Raw genomic sequence first — 17,988 nt, forward strand, 5'->3', positions numbered from 1 at the left:
GCATCAATATAGCTGAATGGGTCGAAGAGGTTCAAGCATGCATGTGTGCCCGGCACCTGTCTGTTGCTGATCAAGCTTTCTTTATTTTTGACCATTTAGAGGGAGAAGCAAGGGAGGAGATCAAATTTCGCCCTAATTTAGAGCGAGGGGATCCTGCTCGGGTGTTGACCATTTTAAAGGAACTGTATGGCAATGCACAGTCCTATGTCACTCTGCAGCAGGCTTTCTTTTCGAGGAGACAGCGGGAGGGAGAGACTTTGCAGCAGTTTTCCTTAGCGCTAATGGCTCTGATGGAGCAAGTAAAACAAAGTGCACCTGATGGTATGCGTAACACAGAGGTGTTGCTCCAAGACCAATTTGTAGAACATGTTGTTGATAGTGCTCTCTGCAGAGAGCTTAAACAATACGTTCGCCGTGTGCCTACTGCCACCTTGTTAGAGGTGCGCGGGGAAGCAATTAGATGGGAAAGAGAAGGATTTTCAGGCGGTGTTTGCGACCGTGGCTATTCTCAACCATCGGCATATGGTTTCCAGTGTGGAGTGCACACTAGCCCTAGGTTCGCTCCTGTTGGTACACCTGAGTCCGAGTGGCGTGAGCTAAAGGAACTCCTAAAGCGCCAAAAAGAGCAGTTAAATCAGCTCACTGAGACAGTGGTTTCTTTACAGAACCCCCGAAGAAGTGTTCGGCCTTCACGGGCTGGCTCGGTGATTTGACGCCGGTGTCAGCAGCCAGGACACTTTGCTAGGGAGTGCACTGGGGAGTGGGCTTCACGCCGCCCTAGAGCAGGTTCTGATTCAGGCCCTCCTTATGCCGCAGTTGGCAATCATCTTCCCGCTACCCAGTCGGAAAACTAGCGTCCTCTGAGCTCCAGAGTCACAGTTCAGGTGGGGAGTTCACTGGCTCACAGAAAGATAGGATTGGCAGGCTAATTTAATCGTGTCCAAAGATGGATGTGCTGATTAGTGGGGTAACTGTCCCTTGTTTGTTGGATACTGGGTCCATGGTTTCCACCATCACAGAAAGTTTCTTTTTGGCACATTTTGACCCTTGGGGACAAGAACGCCTTCAGTCATGCCATTGGCTACAGCTTCGGGCTGCCAATGGCCATCCCTTACATTGGCTATTTGGAGCTCAGCGTACTCCTGTGTGGCAAGGAAATTCCCTTTTGTGGAATCCTTATAGTGAAGGACCCTCCTGGGGCTACGCCCTCTGTCCCTGGCATCTTAGGAATGAACGTAATCCGCCGCTGTTATCAAGAACTGTTTGGGGCTTTCGGTGGCTCCTTGTTTAATTCTCCTTCTGTGTCACAGGCACCGAGACCAGTTTTGGAGGCCTTACATCAGTGTCACCAGTCTGCAGCCCAAGCCCCAGAGGACCCTGTCGGTACCGTTAAGGTACAGGGCCCGCGGGCCGCGCGGATACCTGGTGGTGTCATGCAACTTGTGGCCACTACCTGTTTTCAGCAGTTGTCAGGTCAGGCTGTGCTTTTTGAGCCTTCTGAGTCCGGGTTGCCAGTTGGGTTGCTGGCCTCTCCTTGTTTGGTCCAGGTGGATAAGGGCGTTGCCTACATCCCTGTTCTCCACCCGTGGACCCGTTTGGGAGTGATAAGCAAAGCTACTGTTGTTAGCCTCCCTGCCGGTGTTAGCGAGGAACACTCTTTTCCCGTTACCGTTTCCTCCCATACAACCAGCAGTCCTGCTCAAGAGATGGTGGATACGATTGACCTGTCTGCTCTCGCTGAGGCAGAGCAACATGAGGTACGGTTACTTTTGCAGAAGTACTGCTCTGTTTTCTCCACTTATGAGGGAGACTTGGGCTGCACAAACCTCATTTCGCACGACATACCGCTGCTCGATGACGCACCTGTTCGGCAGAGGTACAGGCGAATTCCTCTTAATGATTATGAGGCTGTCAGGGCCCATATCAACCAGCTACTGGAGGCCCAGGTAATTAGGGAAAGTAGCAGTCCTTATTTCAGTGCGCCCCAGGGTGGCTGTGGCTATAATGTAGCTTGCCATCACCAGTGTGTGAATGTGTGTGTGAATGGGTGGATGACTGGATATGTAAAGCGCTTTGGGGTCCTTAGGGACTAGTAAAGCGCTATATAAATCCAGGCCATTTACCATTTACCATCTTATGGCTCTCCCATCGTGTTGGTCCACAAGAAGGATGGAAGCCTCCGTCTGTGCGTTGACTATCGTTTGCTGAATAGCAAAACAAGGAAGGACGCCTTCCCCTTACCTCGCATCGAGGAAAGTCTGGATGCCCTAGCTGGCGCATGCTGATTTTCTACCATCGACCTGGCCAGCGGGTACAACCAGGTGCCAGTTTCTGAGCAGGATAAGCCCAAGACCGCTTTTTGCACGCCGTTTGGCCTGTTCGAGTGGAATCGTATGCCATTCGGGCTGTACAATGCTCCTGGTACCTTCCAGCGCCCAATGCAGAGGATGTTCGGGGATCAGCAGTGCCAGTCATTACTGCTGTACCTAGACGACATCATTGTGTTCTCCTTGTCTGTCTCTCAGCACCTGCAACGGCTAGAGATGGTGATGGCAAGGCTGCAGCAACAGGGGCTCAAGGCTAAGTTAGAAAAGTGTGCCTTTTTCCAGCAGAAGGTTAACTACTTGGGCCATGTAATCTCCTGTGAGGGTGTCAGTAGCCAAATGGCAGTGTCCTCGTTCCGTGTCAGAGTTGCGATCCTTTTTGGGTTTCGCCAGCTATTACCGGCGCTTTGTGGAGGGGTTTGCTGCGTTGGCGGCTCCCCTGCATCAAGTGGTGGCTAAATCGGCTGGCACAAATACAAAGAAGGGCTCGGGACAGAGTTTGAGTGCTATTTGGACCCCTCGGTGTGAGGAGAGCTTTGAGGCCCTGAAAGCAAAGCTTGTATCTGCACCTGTGCTAGCATATGCTGACTTTACCCGCCCATTTATCTTGGAGATTGACGCCAGCCACAGTGGTTTGGGTGCAGTTCTCTCCCAAGATGTAGAAGGTGTTGTTAGGCCAGTGGCTTATGCTAGTCGAGGTCTTCGGCCACATGAGCGCAATATGGACAATTACAGCTCCATGAAGCTGAAGTTTCTTGCGCTCAAGTGGGCCATGGCCGAGAAGTTCCGGGAGTACCTGCTGGGGCAGAAGTGTGTGGTTTACACCGATAACAATCCACTTAGTTACCTCTCTTCAGCTAAGCTGGGTGCCACCGAGCAGAGGTGGGCCTCCCAGCTGGCGGCATTCAATTTTGAGATCAAGTATCGCTCAGGCCGCAGTAATAGGAATGCTGATGCTCTCTCTCGACAGTATGAGATGAGCTCCAGCTTGGCAGAGGGTGTGTTGCCTGGGACTTGTGTCCCAACTTCACTTCAACAGGCTCAGTGTCCAGCCGTTTTGCCCTCCGTTACTCAGTTGGAGATTGGCAATGCAAAGGATAGTAAAAACCATGTGGACTGTATCAGTTTCTGTAGTGACCTCATCCAATTTGCCCAACAAGTACACTAAAGGGGAGGTTGGAATTTTACATTTCAGACACTTTGATAAGTCTTCACATATCCCGCTCCAAAACTTCTGCACTGGTGGACAGAACCAAAGGTCGTGGATGTAATTGTCTGGTGTATTGTCTTGACAGTGTGAGCAGTTGTTGGAAGATGTAAAGCCCATCTTGAACATCCGATGACCTGTATAGTGCACTCTATGCAGTATTTTGTATTGTATTAATTGCAGACTGGGATTTCATCAATTTAAATCTTTAAATCAATTTAAAAACCCTAACCCTTTCTGCTGAAGTTGCCTAAGAGAACTTATATCATAAACCATCAAAGGAAAAATTCGATATATTCCTTGATATTTGGAAATACGTGAAATCTAAACTAAATAGACTGTAAATTGATATGTTTACTGTAAAGTAACATAAACAAACTGAAGATGTGAACATACACACGGGTTCAATTGTTGTTGTTCAATTACAGTCCATCTGTCCGCCGATGTCGAGCAGTCAGTATTCTAGCTCTCTTCATGACAACACAGACACAGGTCGGTTCTTTGAAACGGGCGTTTATTACTTGGGCCTTCTCTCCTCAGCTTCACCATCACCAGTACGCCGATACGCCATTACGCCAATACGCCGTGAGAACTGGTCACGAGCGAACAGTACAAACCAATTAGCAACTTTACAGTACACATATTAAGTCCAAACACAAATAAAACATTTCTCAAATGACAAATACCTCGTTGGCTGCTTGTCCTGAAAAGAGGTCCTTAAGTCCTTGTATTGCCCTTTCTTTTAGTAAACCTTTAGCTTAAAATCGCTTCATGAGAGACATCTGCTCCCTCGCAGTCCATGAAAAGTCTCGTGTGCTCTCGTTAAGGGTATTCTCACGAGACACTAGCTCTTACACCTTACACATGTACATTTCAAAAAAGACATTTAAACACGAACTATATATATTCATGAAATTATGTAACTTATTATAAATCAGTCATCTACATCATGAAATCCACACAGAACATTTTAACAGCATTTACACTCCCACCAAAATCACTCATTGACTTAAAATGAGAGATTTTCCTCAATGAAAATTATAAGGAAGTGATGTGTGAGTGTACATTAAAGTTTAGGTCATTTAGCTTTACGTGTGTTTTAGGTGGCCTCAAGTAATGTAACTACTTTGTGAACAGGCCTCTCAAGGTAAACTGATTTAGTGATTGGTTTTCCCTTATCAAAGGTAGTGTCACTGAGCAGAAGCTTTAGCTTTCGTACCTTGCCATCTGCGCTGGGCAGGGCTTCCACAACCCTTGGTGCACTGTCATCCTTTAATATTACAATGTCATCTGCTTGCAAGTTTCGTGACAGCTTCTGCCATTTCTGTCGTTGTTGGAGGTTTAGCAGGTATTCTCGTTTCCATCGTTGCCAAAATTCATTGGCCAAAACCTGCACTCTTCTCCACCTTTTGTGCAGATAGAGGTCTTCTTTGCAGAATTGTCCAGGGGGTGGCAGAATTACAGATGATTTCATGGTTAGAATGTGGTTGGGAGTGAGGGGTTCCGGACCAGTAGGATCGTGAAGATGCTTGCTGTGAAACTAATAAATATATGTACAATATATAATAGTGTATGCATTTCTGGATGTGTATACTAAATATTATCCTACGTGTGTGTGTGTGTGTGTGTGTGTGTGTGTGTGTGTGTGTGTGTGTGTGTGTGTGTATACACATTTTTACAAATTAAATGGTAAAAAAAAAAAAATAATAATAATAATAAATAAATATATAAAAATATACAGAGTTGAATATGTGCAAAACAAGTGGCATTTATATACAGTGTGGAGTGCATAGTGTTGCAGTTCCCGTAATGAAGCTGAGGTGTCTATGAAGTGTTCAGCAGTCTGATGGCCTGATGGAAAAAGCTGTCTCTCAGTCTGCTGGTACGGGACCGGATGCTGCAGAACCTCCTTCCTGATGGAAGTAGTCTGAACAGTTTATGGCTGGGGTGACTGGAGTCCTTGATGATCCTCCCCGCTTTCCTCAGGCAGCGCTTCCTGTAGATGTCTTGGAGGGAGGGAAGCTCACCTCCAATTATCCGTTCAGAGCACCGCACTACTCGCTGGAGAGCTTTGCAGTTGTAGGCGGTGCTGTTGCCATACCAGGTGGTGATGCATCCAGTGAGGATGCTCTCAATGGCACAGTGATAGAAGGTCCTGAGGATGCGGGGGCATCTTTTGACAGAGTGGCTGCTAGAGTGGGTAGAACTACATCCTTGACGAGACAGTGGTCTAGAAACAGAACCTGTTGAGCCTAGAACAGATCCAGCATCAGGCCAAGACTCTTCATCTTTATCTGCTTCATGACCTTTAAGCTGTCTCTCTGCTCTTTGAATAATAAATTCTGAGAATGACATGCATGTATCAACCCTGCGCCGCAGGTCTGGTTCAGGGGTTTGCGCTTGACGCAGCTCCTCATAAACTACCTTTACATCAGAACAGGTGCTTTTGATGTTCTCAATAAGCTCAGTTAACTCATCCTTAGAAGCATCACCACTTAATAACTCTTTGCCTATTCGTGCATGACACCTCCACTTCTCATAGATGATTTTGTATTTGCGTTGAATGTGTTTCAGTCTCTCATCTTGGTATGCTCTTCCCCTTTCTGTTAGGGTACGCGCCCTCTCACTTCTTCGAAGCCCCTCTAGTTCTGCTGCAGATTCAGTGCCAGTAGCTTTAGCTTGAGCGGATTGTTCAGCATCTTTATGGCAGGTCTCTCTGCTTATGTTAGACATGTTGAGATTATAGCTGTGTGATTGTGCAGCTATTAAACTTCAACTAGATTTCTTCTGGACTATGTGTAAGTGAAAGTTGCAATAAACTTAATTTGAATAGCCAGTAAGGTTGATAAATGTATGTATGAGTCTTCCAACACACTGTTGACTTCAATACTGAACTTAAGTTTCAAACAGACAAGAACAACAAAAATTACCCTATTACAAATATACAATAACAGTGTAAATGTACTTAGAAATACCTTAAATCCTTATCATTTACATTACTAAAGGTTTTCAAGTTTTCACATCAGCATAGTACCCCTTTAAAATTCACATACAGTGGGGCAAAAAAGTATTTAGTCAGCCAATGATTGTGCAAGTTCCCCCACCTAAAATGATGACAGAGGTCAGTAATTTGCACCAGAGGTACACTTCAACTGTGAGAGACAGAATGTGAAAAAAAAAATCCATGAATCCACATGGTAGGATTTGTAAAGAATTTATTCGTAAATCAGGGTGGAAAATAAGCATTTGGTCAATAACAAAAATACAACTCAATACTGTGTAACATAACCTTTGTTGGCAATAACAGAGGTCAAACGTTTACTACAGGTCTTTACCAGGTTTGCACACACAGTAGCTGGTAATTTGGCCCATTCCTCCATGCAGATCTTCTCGAGAGCAGTGATGTTTTGGGGCTGTCGCCGAGCAACACAGACTTTCAACTCCCGCCACAGATTTTCTATGGGGTTTAGGTCTGGAGACTGGCTAGGCCACTCCAGGACTTTCAAATGCTTCTTACGGAGCCACTCCTTTGTTGCCTGGGCGGTGTGTTTTGGATCATTGTCATGTTGGAAGACCCAGCCTCGTTTCATCTTCAAAGTTCTCACTGATGGAAGGAGGTTTTGGCTCAAAATCTCACGATACATGGCCCCATTCATTCTGTCCTTAACACGGATCAGTCATCCTGTCCCCTTGGCAGAAAAACAGCCCCATAGCATGATGTTTCCACCCCCATGCTTCACAGTAGGTATGGTGTTCTTGGGATGCAACTCAGTATTCTTCTTCCTCCAAACACGACGAGTTGAGTTTATACCAAAAAGTTCTACTTTGGTTTCATCTGACCAGATGACATTCTCCCAATCCTCTGCTGTATCATCCATGTGCTCTCTGGCAAACTTCAGACAGGCCTGGACATGCACTGGCTTCAGCAGCGGAACACGTCTGGCACTGCGGGATTTGATTCCCTGCCGTTGTAGTGTGTTACTGATGGTGACCTTTGTTACTTTGGTCCCAGCTCTCTGCAGGTCATTCACCAGGTCCCCCCATGTGGTTCTGGGATCTTTGCTCACCGTTCTCATGATCATTTTGACCCCACGGGATGAGATCTTGTGTGGAGCCCCAGATCGTGGGAGATTATCAGTGGTCTTGTATGTCTTCCATTTTCTGATGATTGCTCCCACAGTTGATTTTTTCACACCAAGCTGCTTGCCTATTGTAGATTCACTCTTCCCAGTCTGGTGCAGGTCTACAATACTTTTCCTGGTGTCCTTCGAAAGCTCTTTGGTCTTGGCCATGGCGGAGTTTGGAGTCTGACTGTTTGAGGCTGTGGACAGGTGTCTTTTATACAGATGATGAGTTCAAACAGGTGCCATTCATACAGGTAACGAGTGGGGGACAGAAAAGCGTCTTACAGAAGACGTTACAGGTCTGTGAAAGCCAGAGATTTTCCATGTTTGAGGTGACCAAATACTTATTTTCCACCCTAATTTACGAATAAATTCTTTACAAATCCTACCATGTGAATTCATGGATTTTTTTTTCACATTCTGTCTCTCACAGTTGAAATTCAAATTCAAATTCAAATTCAAATTTTTATTTGTCACATACACAGTCATACACAGTACGATATGTAGTGAAATGCTTGGACAACTGCTCGTGACCTAAAGAAAACAAAAAAGGAAAAGGCTATGAATAAGATAGGAAATAAATATGAAAAATTAAAAAGGGTAAATTTAACTAGGAAGGAATAAAATATAAATTAAGGTTAAAAATGAAATAAAATGAAATAAGTGTACCTCTGGTGCAAATTACTGACCTCTGTCATCATTTTAAGTGGGGGAACTTGCACAATCGGTGGCTGACTAAATACTTTTTTGCCCCACTGTAAGGTGCCCTTTAAAACTCAGCAAATTTTGTATAACTCAAAATTACTCATAACCTGTGAGCTTGTTAAATATTTACTTGTTTGTTCTATAAACCTTGTGATGTACAACAACTATAAATGCAAACATATTGGATTAATCTCTACATTAAGCAAGCAAGATTAACAGATGAGTCCCTTAGTTGCAATTTCCACATTTAACCACTTCTCACACCACCTTAACTTCACTTTGTGGTAGAGCTTCTCCTGATTTTAAACGTGAAAATTAGCGCTTTAACTCAGTCTAACCACCGTTGCTTGTTAATGCTGTGCAGATATGCGTTATGCACTCTGCTTATCTGACGTGATGCACCGGATCCGCGTCGTTTCGTCATCCGCGGCGATCCTGTCCTCTCCTACCTGTGTTGAGCAGGCGAGTTCTCACTGTAGCTCTCTTCACAACAACACAGACACAGGTCGGTTCTTTGAAACGGGCGTTTATTACTTGGGCCTTCTCTCCTCAGCTTCACCATCACCAGTACGCCGATACGCCATTACGCCGTGAGAACTGGTCACGAGCGAACAGTACAAACCAATTAGCAACTTTACAGTACACATATTAAGTCCAAACACAAATAAAACATTTCTCAAATGACAAATACCTCGTTGGCTGCTTGTCCTGAAAAGAGGTCCTTAAGTCCTTGTATTGCCCTTTCTTTTAGTAAACCTTTAGCTTAAAATCGCTTCATGAGAGACATCTGCTCCCTCGCAGTCCATGAAAAGTCTCGTGTGCTCTCGTTAAGGGTATTCTCACGAGACACTCTTACACCTTACACATGTACATTTCAAAAAAGACATTTAAACACGAACTATATATATTCATGAAATTATGTAACTTATTATAAATCAGTCATCTACATCATGAAATCCACACAGAACATTTTAACAGCATTTACAAGTATAGAGCGTCCCCGCCTAAAGCTCGGATTCCTTTACTTATATATTTTTAAAAAAAGTCTTATTGGCATCAAAACTGCATTTTTAAAGAGTGATCTGCCCAACGGCATAGAAATGACATAAATGTAACCATAAAGACATTTTTAAGTGGCCAAAAAGGACTGAGTTAATGCAGGTACAACTAAAGTCATAAATATACTTAGAACACTGGTAATATTTGTCTTTTATAAAAATATTAGTTCTACAGTACTATACTACAGTCTGTAAGTACTTATACCACATAGGTAAACACATTACACATAAAAAAACATGTGGAAACATTGTTTTATGAGTTTGATGAGTTAACTTCTCTGCTGCCACCTGTTGGATCTTTACTCACACTGCCTCTCATACAGGTAACATTCTTAAATACGTACACATTTTTTATAATAGAGAAGAAGAAAATAAAATTAGATCTGTTAAAACTTTTTAAATGTTAAATTGTGATGAATAATGAGAAAAGAAAACATAACTGAAGGTCTAAGTACACTGTAGAGAAGTAATCTATAGAATTTACCCAATAAATCTGAGGTAACAATTCACATTGACTTTTTTGGGATAGATTTAATTCAATATATTGAATGAAAGCAAACGGAACACGTCTGCTTAGTGTTCCCTCGTCTCAGGTTTCCAGTCCTGTGCAGCTTCCTTGACTAACACTCCTGTATACAGGTAATCAGAATCAGAATCAGAATACTTTATTAATCCCTGGGGGAAATTATTTTTTGTTACAGTGCTCCATTTTAAACCAACATTAAGACAAGACAGACAATACACTAACTAAGAATAGTACAATATATACATATATACACATACATACGTCACTCATAAATAAATAGTTGGAAAAGAAAAGAAAAGAAACATGTGTAGTTGTAGCAAACAGTGTGTTAAGTGGATGCGTTGTACAGGGAGATGGCCACAGGCAGGAATGATTTCCTGTGTCGTTCAGTGGTGCTTTTCGGTAATCTCAGTCTCTCACTGAACGTGCTCCTGTGACTGACCAGCATGTCATGGAGTGGGTGGGAGGTGTTATCCAACATAGTCTTTATCTTGGACAGCATCCGCCTCTCCGACACCACCTTGAGGGTGTCAACACTGACCCCCTGGATTGAAACAGGGGTCAAGTGTTTCCTGGTCTTCCTGAAGTCCACGATCAGTTCCTTGGTCTTTGCCACGTTGAGCTGCAGATGATTCTGCTCACACCACGTGACAAAGGAGTCGACCACAGCCCGGTACTCTGTCTCATCATCCCTGCTGATGCATCCAACCACCGCAGAGTCATCAGAAAACTTCTGAAGATGGCAGGTCTCTATGCAGTGGCTGAAGTCTGTGGTGTAGAGGGTGAAGAGGAAGGGGGAGAGGACAGTCCCCTGTGGTGCCCCTGTGTTGCTGATCACCTTGTCAGACACACACTGTGGGAGACGTACATATTGTGGTCTTCCTGTCAGGTAATCAACAATCCAGGACACCAGAGAAGCATCCACCTGCATCGCTGCTAACTTATCACCCAGGAGGGTCGGCCTGATGGTGTTGAAAGCACTGGAAAAGTCAAAAAACATGACCCTCACAGTGCTCGCCGGCTGGTCCAGATGGGTGTAGACACGATTGAGCAGGTAGATGATGGCGTCCTCAGTTCCGAGACGAGGCTGATAAGCGAACTGAAGGGGATCCAGATGTGGTCTTACAATGGGTCGCAGCTGGTCCAGGATGAGCCTTTCCAGGGTCTTCATGATGTGGGAGGTCAGTGCCACGGGCCTGTAATCCTGGGGGCCACTGGGACGTGGTGTCTTTGGTACAGGGACGAGGCATGATGTCTTCCACATCACCGGGACCCTCTGCAGACTCAGACTCAGCATAAACAGTTTATGAAAGACTCCACACAGCTGGGGGGCACAGGTCTTGAGGACAAGGGGACTCACTCCGTCTGGTTCAGCAGACTTGCCTGAGTGAAGTCTCCTCATTTGCATCTCAACCTGGTATTGAGTGAAGGTGATGGGTGGGGGAGGGGTGTCAGGAATCTCACAGGAGGCAACATGTGAAGAGAGAGGCTGGCACAGTGGTGTGGCTCTGGATTCCAGGCTGACTACAGGTGAGGTTGTGGGGGTGGGAGCAGACACTGTGGTGTCGAATCTATTGAAAAACAGATTCAACTCATTGGCTCTATTCTCACCTCCCTCAGCTCCCCTGCTGTTGGTTGGCCTGAATCCAGTGATGGTCTTCATGCCCCTCCGGGGAGGATATAATATGTTGTTTGGTATATGTTTTGTAATGGCTCTGGTGAGGCCACAACTTGAAACACATCTATCAGTTTATTTCTGATCCAGAATCTTACACAATGACTGGGATTCATGACATAAATACTTCAGGCACACCATGGTAGATCAAGTATATACATGTGTAGATAAAGACAAAATGCTCTGTTGACCTTTTAGACACAGTTGATGCAACTCTTATCTGATCTGGGATCATTACACAAACAATCTGATTTAACACAAACACTGATTTAACCTCTTTATGGTTTTCCATCCATCCATTCGCTTCCGCTTATCCTTTTCAGGGTCGCAGGGGGCGCTGGAGCCTATCCCAGCTGTCATAGGGCGAGAGGCGGGGTACACCCTGGACAGTTCGCCAGTCTGTCGCAGGGCTAACACACAAGGACAGACAACCATTCACACTCATTCACACATTCACACCTAGTGGCAATTTGGATTATCCAATTAACCTATCCCCACAAGCTGCATGTCTTTGGACGGTGGGAGGAAGCCGGAGTACCCGGAGAGAACCCACGCCAACACGGGGAGAACATGCAAACTCCATACAGAAAGACCCCGGCCTGATGGTGGAATTGAACTCAATTCAATTCAATTTTTCTTTATTGTCCCACAAGGGGAAATTAGTTTAGCAGCAGGAGGATAAGAACAACAGAACAATACTATAAAACAATAATAACAATAATAATGATAGAAAATTCAAGGACAATTATTTGCCATTAAGGAGACAAGACGCAGTAGGGATAAAAGAGACCTGGAGTCTTTTAGTCCTCCTCGGAGGTACTCTAAAACGGCGGCCGGAAGGCAACAACTCAAACTCACTGTGAAGTGGATGGTTCACACAATTAATAATAGAATGAGCCTTTCTAAGCACGTTTCTATTGTAAATGGCCAAAAGTCCATCTTGCCAGCGCCCTGAAATTTTGCTAGCGGTTTTTACCAGAAGTCCCAACCGATTCTTATTCTTCACCGTCAGGTTACCAAACCAGGCAGCGATACAAAAAGACATCACAGATTCGATAAAACTTCTATAAAACAAAGACAACATCTCAGATGAGACATTAAAAGATCTCATTTTCCTTAAAAAGAACAGTCTTTGTTGAACTTCTTTAGTAGCATGAGATTCAAAACACAGTTTATGGTCAAGTACCACACCTAGATATTTATAACTCTCAACGATCCCAATATCGGCAGTTTTAATGATAGTGGGTGATGAGCTATAAGAGGACTTCCTAAAATCAATAATCATGTCTTTAGTTTTTGACACATTAAGTGAGAGGAAGGACTCATCACACCAATTCACAAAATCATCTACAACCTGTCCATGGCCTGACTCGTCCCCCACTAGAAGACTGACGATCACTGTGTTGTCAGCAAACTTCAGGATGTGTCTGTTTGTGAAATTGCTGCGACACTCATTTGTGTACAGAATGAACAGAAGGGGAGAGAGGCAGCAACCCTGGGGTGATCCAGTAGAGGAGGAGAGCACATCAGAAAAGACATGATTCACCCTCACACATTGTGACCTATTAGTCAGAAAGTCTGTCACCCAGCCGACCAGACTAGTGTCAAGCTTGAAATGATTGTAAAGCCTGTCAGCAAGTAAGAGGGGTTGAATTGTATTAAATGCCGATGAAAAGTCAGCAAATAATAATCTTGCATGGGTGTGGGGGGCCTCAAGATGCTTATACAAGACATGCAGGAGTGTGACAGCAGCGTCCTCCACACCTCTCCCTGCTCTATAAGCAAACTGGAAGGGGTCAAGATGGTGTTCAACCTGCATTAAAATCTCCTTCTTAATTATCTTCTCAAATGTCTTCATCACTAAAGAAGTCAGAGCCACAGGCCTAACATCATTCAGTGCCTTAGGAGAACTGCCCTTAGCAACAGGAACAATGATCGCATGTTTCCAAATCTTAGGTACTGTCTGTAGCTCTAAAGAAAGTGAGAAGATATAGTGAAAAATCCCACTCAGCTGATCAGCACAAGTTCTCAGTACCTGTCCACAGATGTTATCAGGTCCAGGACTCTTGCTTTTGGTGTGTCTGAAAAGATTAGCTACCCCTGTCTCATCAATACAAATAGATGGGGGAGTGATAGTCCTTTCCCTCAGTGTGCTGGTCTGCCTAGAGCAGTCATAGTTCTCAAAACGAAGGTAAAAACTGTTAAGATCGTCTGCCAGATGTTTGTCAGAGGTAAACCCTTCTAGGGTAATGCTGCTTTTACCTTTCGTCTGTAACCCTGCCATTGTTTTCATACCAAGCCAAGCTCTTTTGAGGTTGTTACTACTGAGTTCTGCCTCAATCTTATTTCTATACCTCATCTTGGCAATCTTTATTGCAGCCCTCACCTCCTTCCTCAATATTCTCACAGTGGGAACGTCTCCCTCGTTAAAAGCAATTTTCCTTTTAAGAATCTGATCCTTAATATCTTTAGAGAGCCACGGTTTGTTATTAGGGAAAGTCTTAAATTCTCTGACTGGAACCACAGAGTCTTTGCAAAAAGAGATGTAGCTACACACCACATCGGTGAGTTCATCCAAATCAGAAGTGCTCTCTTGAAACAAGGACCAGTCAGTGCAATCAAAACACCCCTGAAGGGCAACACAACTGTCTTTTGTCCAGACATTAGTCCGCTTCACACAGGCCTTCTCCCTCCTAATCACAGATCTGTAAGCAGGGAGGAGGTGAATAACATTGTGATCCGAAGAACCTAGCGCAGGTCCGGCCACAGACTTGTATGCCCCCTTAATTGGTCCATAACACAAATCCAGCGTTTTGTTATTCCTTGTAGGACAAGTGACATATTGAAAGAAATTGTTCAGTGATTTCTTAAGATTACAATTGTTAAAATCACCGAGAATAAAATTAGGAGCATCCGGTGAGAGAGTCTGCAGATTGTGTACCACTTTAAAAATGGCATCGGCAGCAACTTTAACGTCAGCCTTAGGATGAATGTAAACAACACTGACAAAGATTTGAGGGAACTCCCTCGGTAAGTAAAAAGGCCTGACAGATACTGAAAGGAGCTCGATGTCAGAAAGACACAACCGCTCCCGCACAGTAAAATTATTACACCAGCCCTGGTTGATATATAAACAAACCCCTCCTCCGTGAGATCTTTATTAACAGAGACGATGATAAAGAACTTTACATTATTTGAATTACCTGCCAGAAACTGATAAATGAGAAACATGCTTCACGGTTCACACCAGAGAGATATCTGACATAAAGTCAAACTGTGTTACAAATAAACATGATCTTATGAGTGTGTTTTTTTTTAATTTTTGAACCATACAAACGTCCTCATGTAGAGATCAGCTGTTACAGTTTAATTACGGTAATTAAAGTAAAGATTTGTGTATTGACAGACTCAGGCTCAGAGTCACTGACAGACAGCACAGACGCACACTGTTGGTCTGAAGTCTAAAGATGATGATCAGCGTGTCTTTCTCCATGGTTGGCATCAACGCAGGATTATGGAGCAGCAGCAGGAGACTTGGAGTCGAGCCGTCAGGAGCTCTGAGCCATTTCAGTCTGCTGCTGGCCTGCCAGAGGTTACTCTGGATTTGGGGTTTCTTGTGTTTTATCTTTTTTGCACATCAGATAACCACAACCAGCAACCGCAATAGCAACTACCAAACCAACTACCCCGCCGATAATTTTCCCGCAGGAGAGAAACAGGTGTAACAGAAAAAGTTAAAAGTGGGAATAACGTGTGGCAGTTTGAATGCTGGTGAATTTTTCTGTTCTTGTTCAGTAAAAAGCGGGAAACATGATCTGACTGGATCTGCAGAGATGTTTTATACTCATCTCTGACATTAGTGACATTTGTAATAATTAGTTTCTACTCTAACCTTACCTAAACAATGTTGCTAGGTAAGGTTAGAGCCCAGGGAGGGGCGGCTATCTGCTCCTCACTGAGCCTGGTTCTGCCGGAGGTTTCTTCCTGTTAAAAGGGAGTTTTTCCTTCCCACTGTCGCCAAAGTGCTTGCTCATAGGGGGTCATATGATTGTTGGGTTTTTCTCTGTATCTATTATTGTACGGTCTACTGTACAATATAAAGGGCCATGAGGCGACTGTTGTTGTGATTTGGTGCTATATAAAGAAAATTGAATTCAATTCAATTGAATTAAAACTCTAGACTACCAGCCACAAAGACAACAGCTGGAGAAACATCTGTCTGCCTCTGACATCCACCAGCTCATCCATACAACAAACAAACATCAACAACCAGGAAGCAGCTTCACCTCTGATCACACACACACTCAACTCAACTCACTCACCTGGAGGAACAACACCCAGTCTGATGGTTCTAATGGATTTCCATGAGTGTGTTTTTTCGATGAAGACGTGACACTCGTATTTTCCATTACAAGCATCTATCACATTCTTCAGAATCAAAGACACGTCTCCATTCTTCATCTGTCTGTCCTTCAGATCCACACGGTTCTTAAAAAATGGATGCTGATTGGTGGTATCAAAACGCTCCTTGTGGTACAAAAAGACATTTTTATCTCTGATGTCTTCTCTGCTCCACTTTACACCTGTAACAGGTTTGTTATCTGGAGCTTGACATGTCAGAGTGACGTCCTGTCCAGGCACAGCTAAGACAGTCTTTTGATCTGAAAGAAGCAATCATAAAGAGCAGAGAGGTTAAAGGTCAAAGTACAATTATGATCAGAATGATTGACTTTAAATATTTTGTTTATTTCCTTTGACATTTGAGTTTTTAGTCATGTTGGATTTAATGAACCTCTGAACATCCAGCAGGTCACCAGTGACCCACTGAGGGGGAATTTTAGCCTCATGCTAAACATGAGGAGAGCTTTTATTGAGCTAAAGCACATTGAAATTTGAGATCCACTCAGTCTCAGGACAGACAGAATATACTCTGTTTGAAAATGCATGTCCAAAGGATTTTGTAACTTGCTAATACTAATATTTTAAATAAATATGTAGAAGCAGTAGCAATCTTGCATGAAATAAAAAAAAATCTATTTCTTGAAGCAGAACATTGATCCACATCTGAATAAACCTGGATCCATGTAATATTAAAGTGATGAGGCCCAGAGTGATAGAAAGAAATCCCTGACAGCACCCCTGGACACACACATACTCCTTTGTCTCTGTCACATCTGGATCACAGCCCCAGATGTTCAGTCCGCACAGACAAACTGAATCAATCTGAAGATAACTCTTATAGAAATATTATTAACATGTAAACAGGCTGATACTCTTCATTCATCTTCAGTTTCTAACAGTAAATCTCACCTGCAGAGACAAACACAAGGATGCTGAAAAACAGCAAGGTGGAGTAGAGTGATCCAGGTCCAGCAGACATGTCTGTGCTTCTGTATTAAATCAAATTGGAGCTTCAGACGAGACTATATGAGATGAGCTTTGAATTTCAGATGAAGCTGAAAGTTCCCGAATGAGAGAGCAGGTCTGTAACTCCACACTTAACAGTCAGAGAGAGAGAGACGGTTGGTGGGCTTGACCAGAGTCCTCCAATGGCTGCGAACTAATAACTCCCGAATGCTAAATTCCTTACAAGTTACCTGGAAAGTTGTCAGGTTTTCATAAGAAAGCTCATCTGGCTCAGTTCCAAGGTGGGAGAAGTCTTCACACTCAGCCTGTGAGTCTTAAGGGCTGTGCTGCTTTCACACAGAAACTGATGATATACATTTAACTGCACTTTCTGTAAGTTTGTTTTTTTATGAAGCAGAATTAACCCAATTTATATCATAAACCAGGAGCAGACATGCAATGGTTCAGAGGATGAAGAAACTCTCTGTTCTGCTGTGGAGGACATCAGCCTGAGTCCACGGCCTTCAGCTTCTGCCTGCGTGCGGGTCAGGGTGTGGATGGAGTCAAACAGACCAACTAACAATATTTTATGTCAAAAGTATAAAAAAAATGAGATCAGAGTTATTACTTCTTCAGCCTGTTTTTGTTTTCGTGCTTAAGGACATGGACGTTTTATGTTGGGAAAACTTGAACTTGAATGAATTTAGTCTGCAGTGTGCCGATCTCTCTCCCTCTGACCAATGAGTCATAGGAGCCTTGATAGTAAAAGATTAATTCAGGTGGGAATCCTCGCGGTTCACCTGCCTGCACAAGCAGCAGGTGGGCCATCTGTCGGCACTCCATGATCACGTGATCGCTGTGCTGTGAACCACACTTCACAAAACCAACAGACTGAGGCATTTAGAAGAAACTAAGAGCCAGATCAGCAGAACTACAGCACACGGAAATGTCTGCTGTAACTGTCACCCTGCTGCACTTTGATGCTTGTCTGTGTCTCTGTTTGTTTCGGCAGGTGAGGCTTAA

At 43.9% G+C, this 17,988-nt stretch overlaps 1 protein-coding gene across 1 annotated transcript in view; it reads right to left on the reverse strand.

Moving 5' to 3' along the window:
- Positions 1 to 15,933: 15,933 nt before the first annotated feature.
- The window catches only part of LOC146673247 (butyrophilin-like protein 2), a 45,096-nt gene continuing 43,041 nt past the window's right edge, over positions 15,934 to 17,988 (reverse strand). The window contains exon 5 of the mRNA XM_085402638.1: positions 15,934 to 16,280. Within this exon, the coding sequence (XP_085258764.1) occupies positions 15,934 to 16,280 (347 nt within the window). The remainder of the gene's footprint in view (positions 16,281 to 17,988) is intronic.

Source organism: Rhamphochromis longiceps, linkage group LG3 (assembly GCF_057381845.1).
Source record: "Rhamphochromis longiceps isolate RC_006_pf linkage group LG3, R_longiceps_female_GT1.1, whole genome shotgun sequence".
Lineage (NCBI taxonomy): Eukaryota > Metazoa > Chordata > Actinopteri > Cichliformes > Cichlidae > Rhamphochromis > Rhamphochromis longiceps.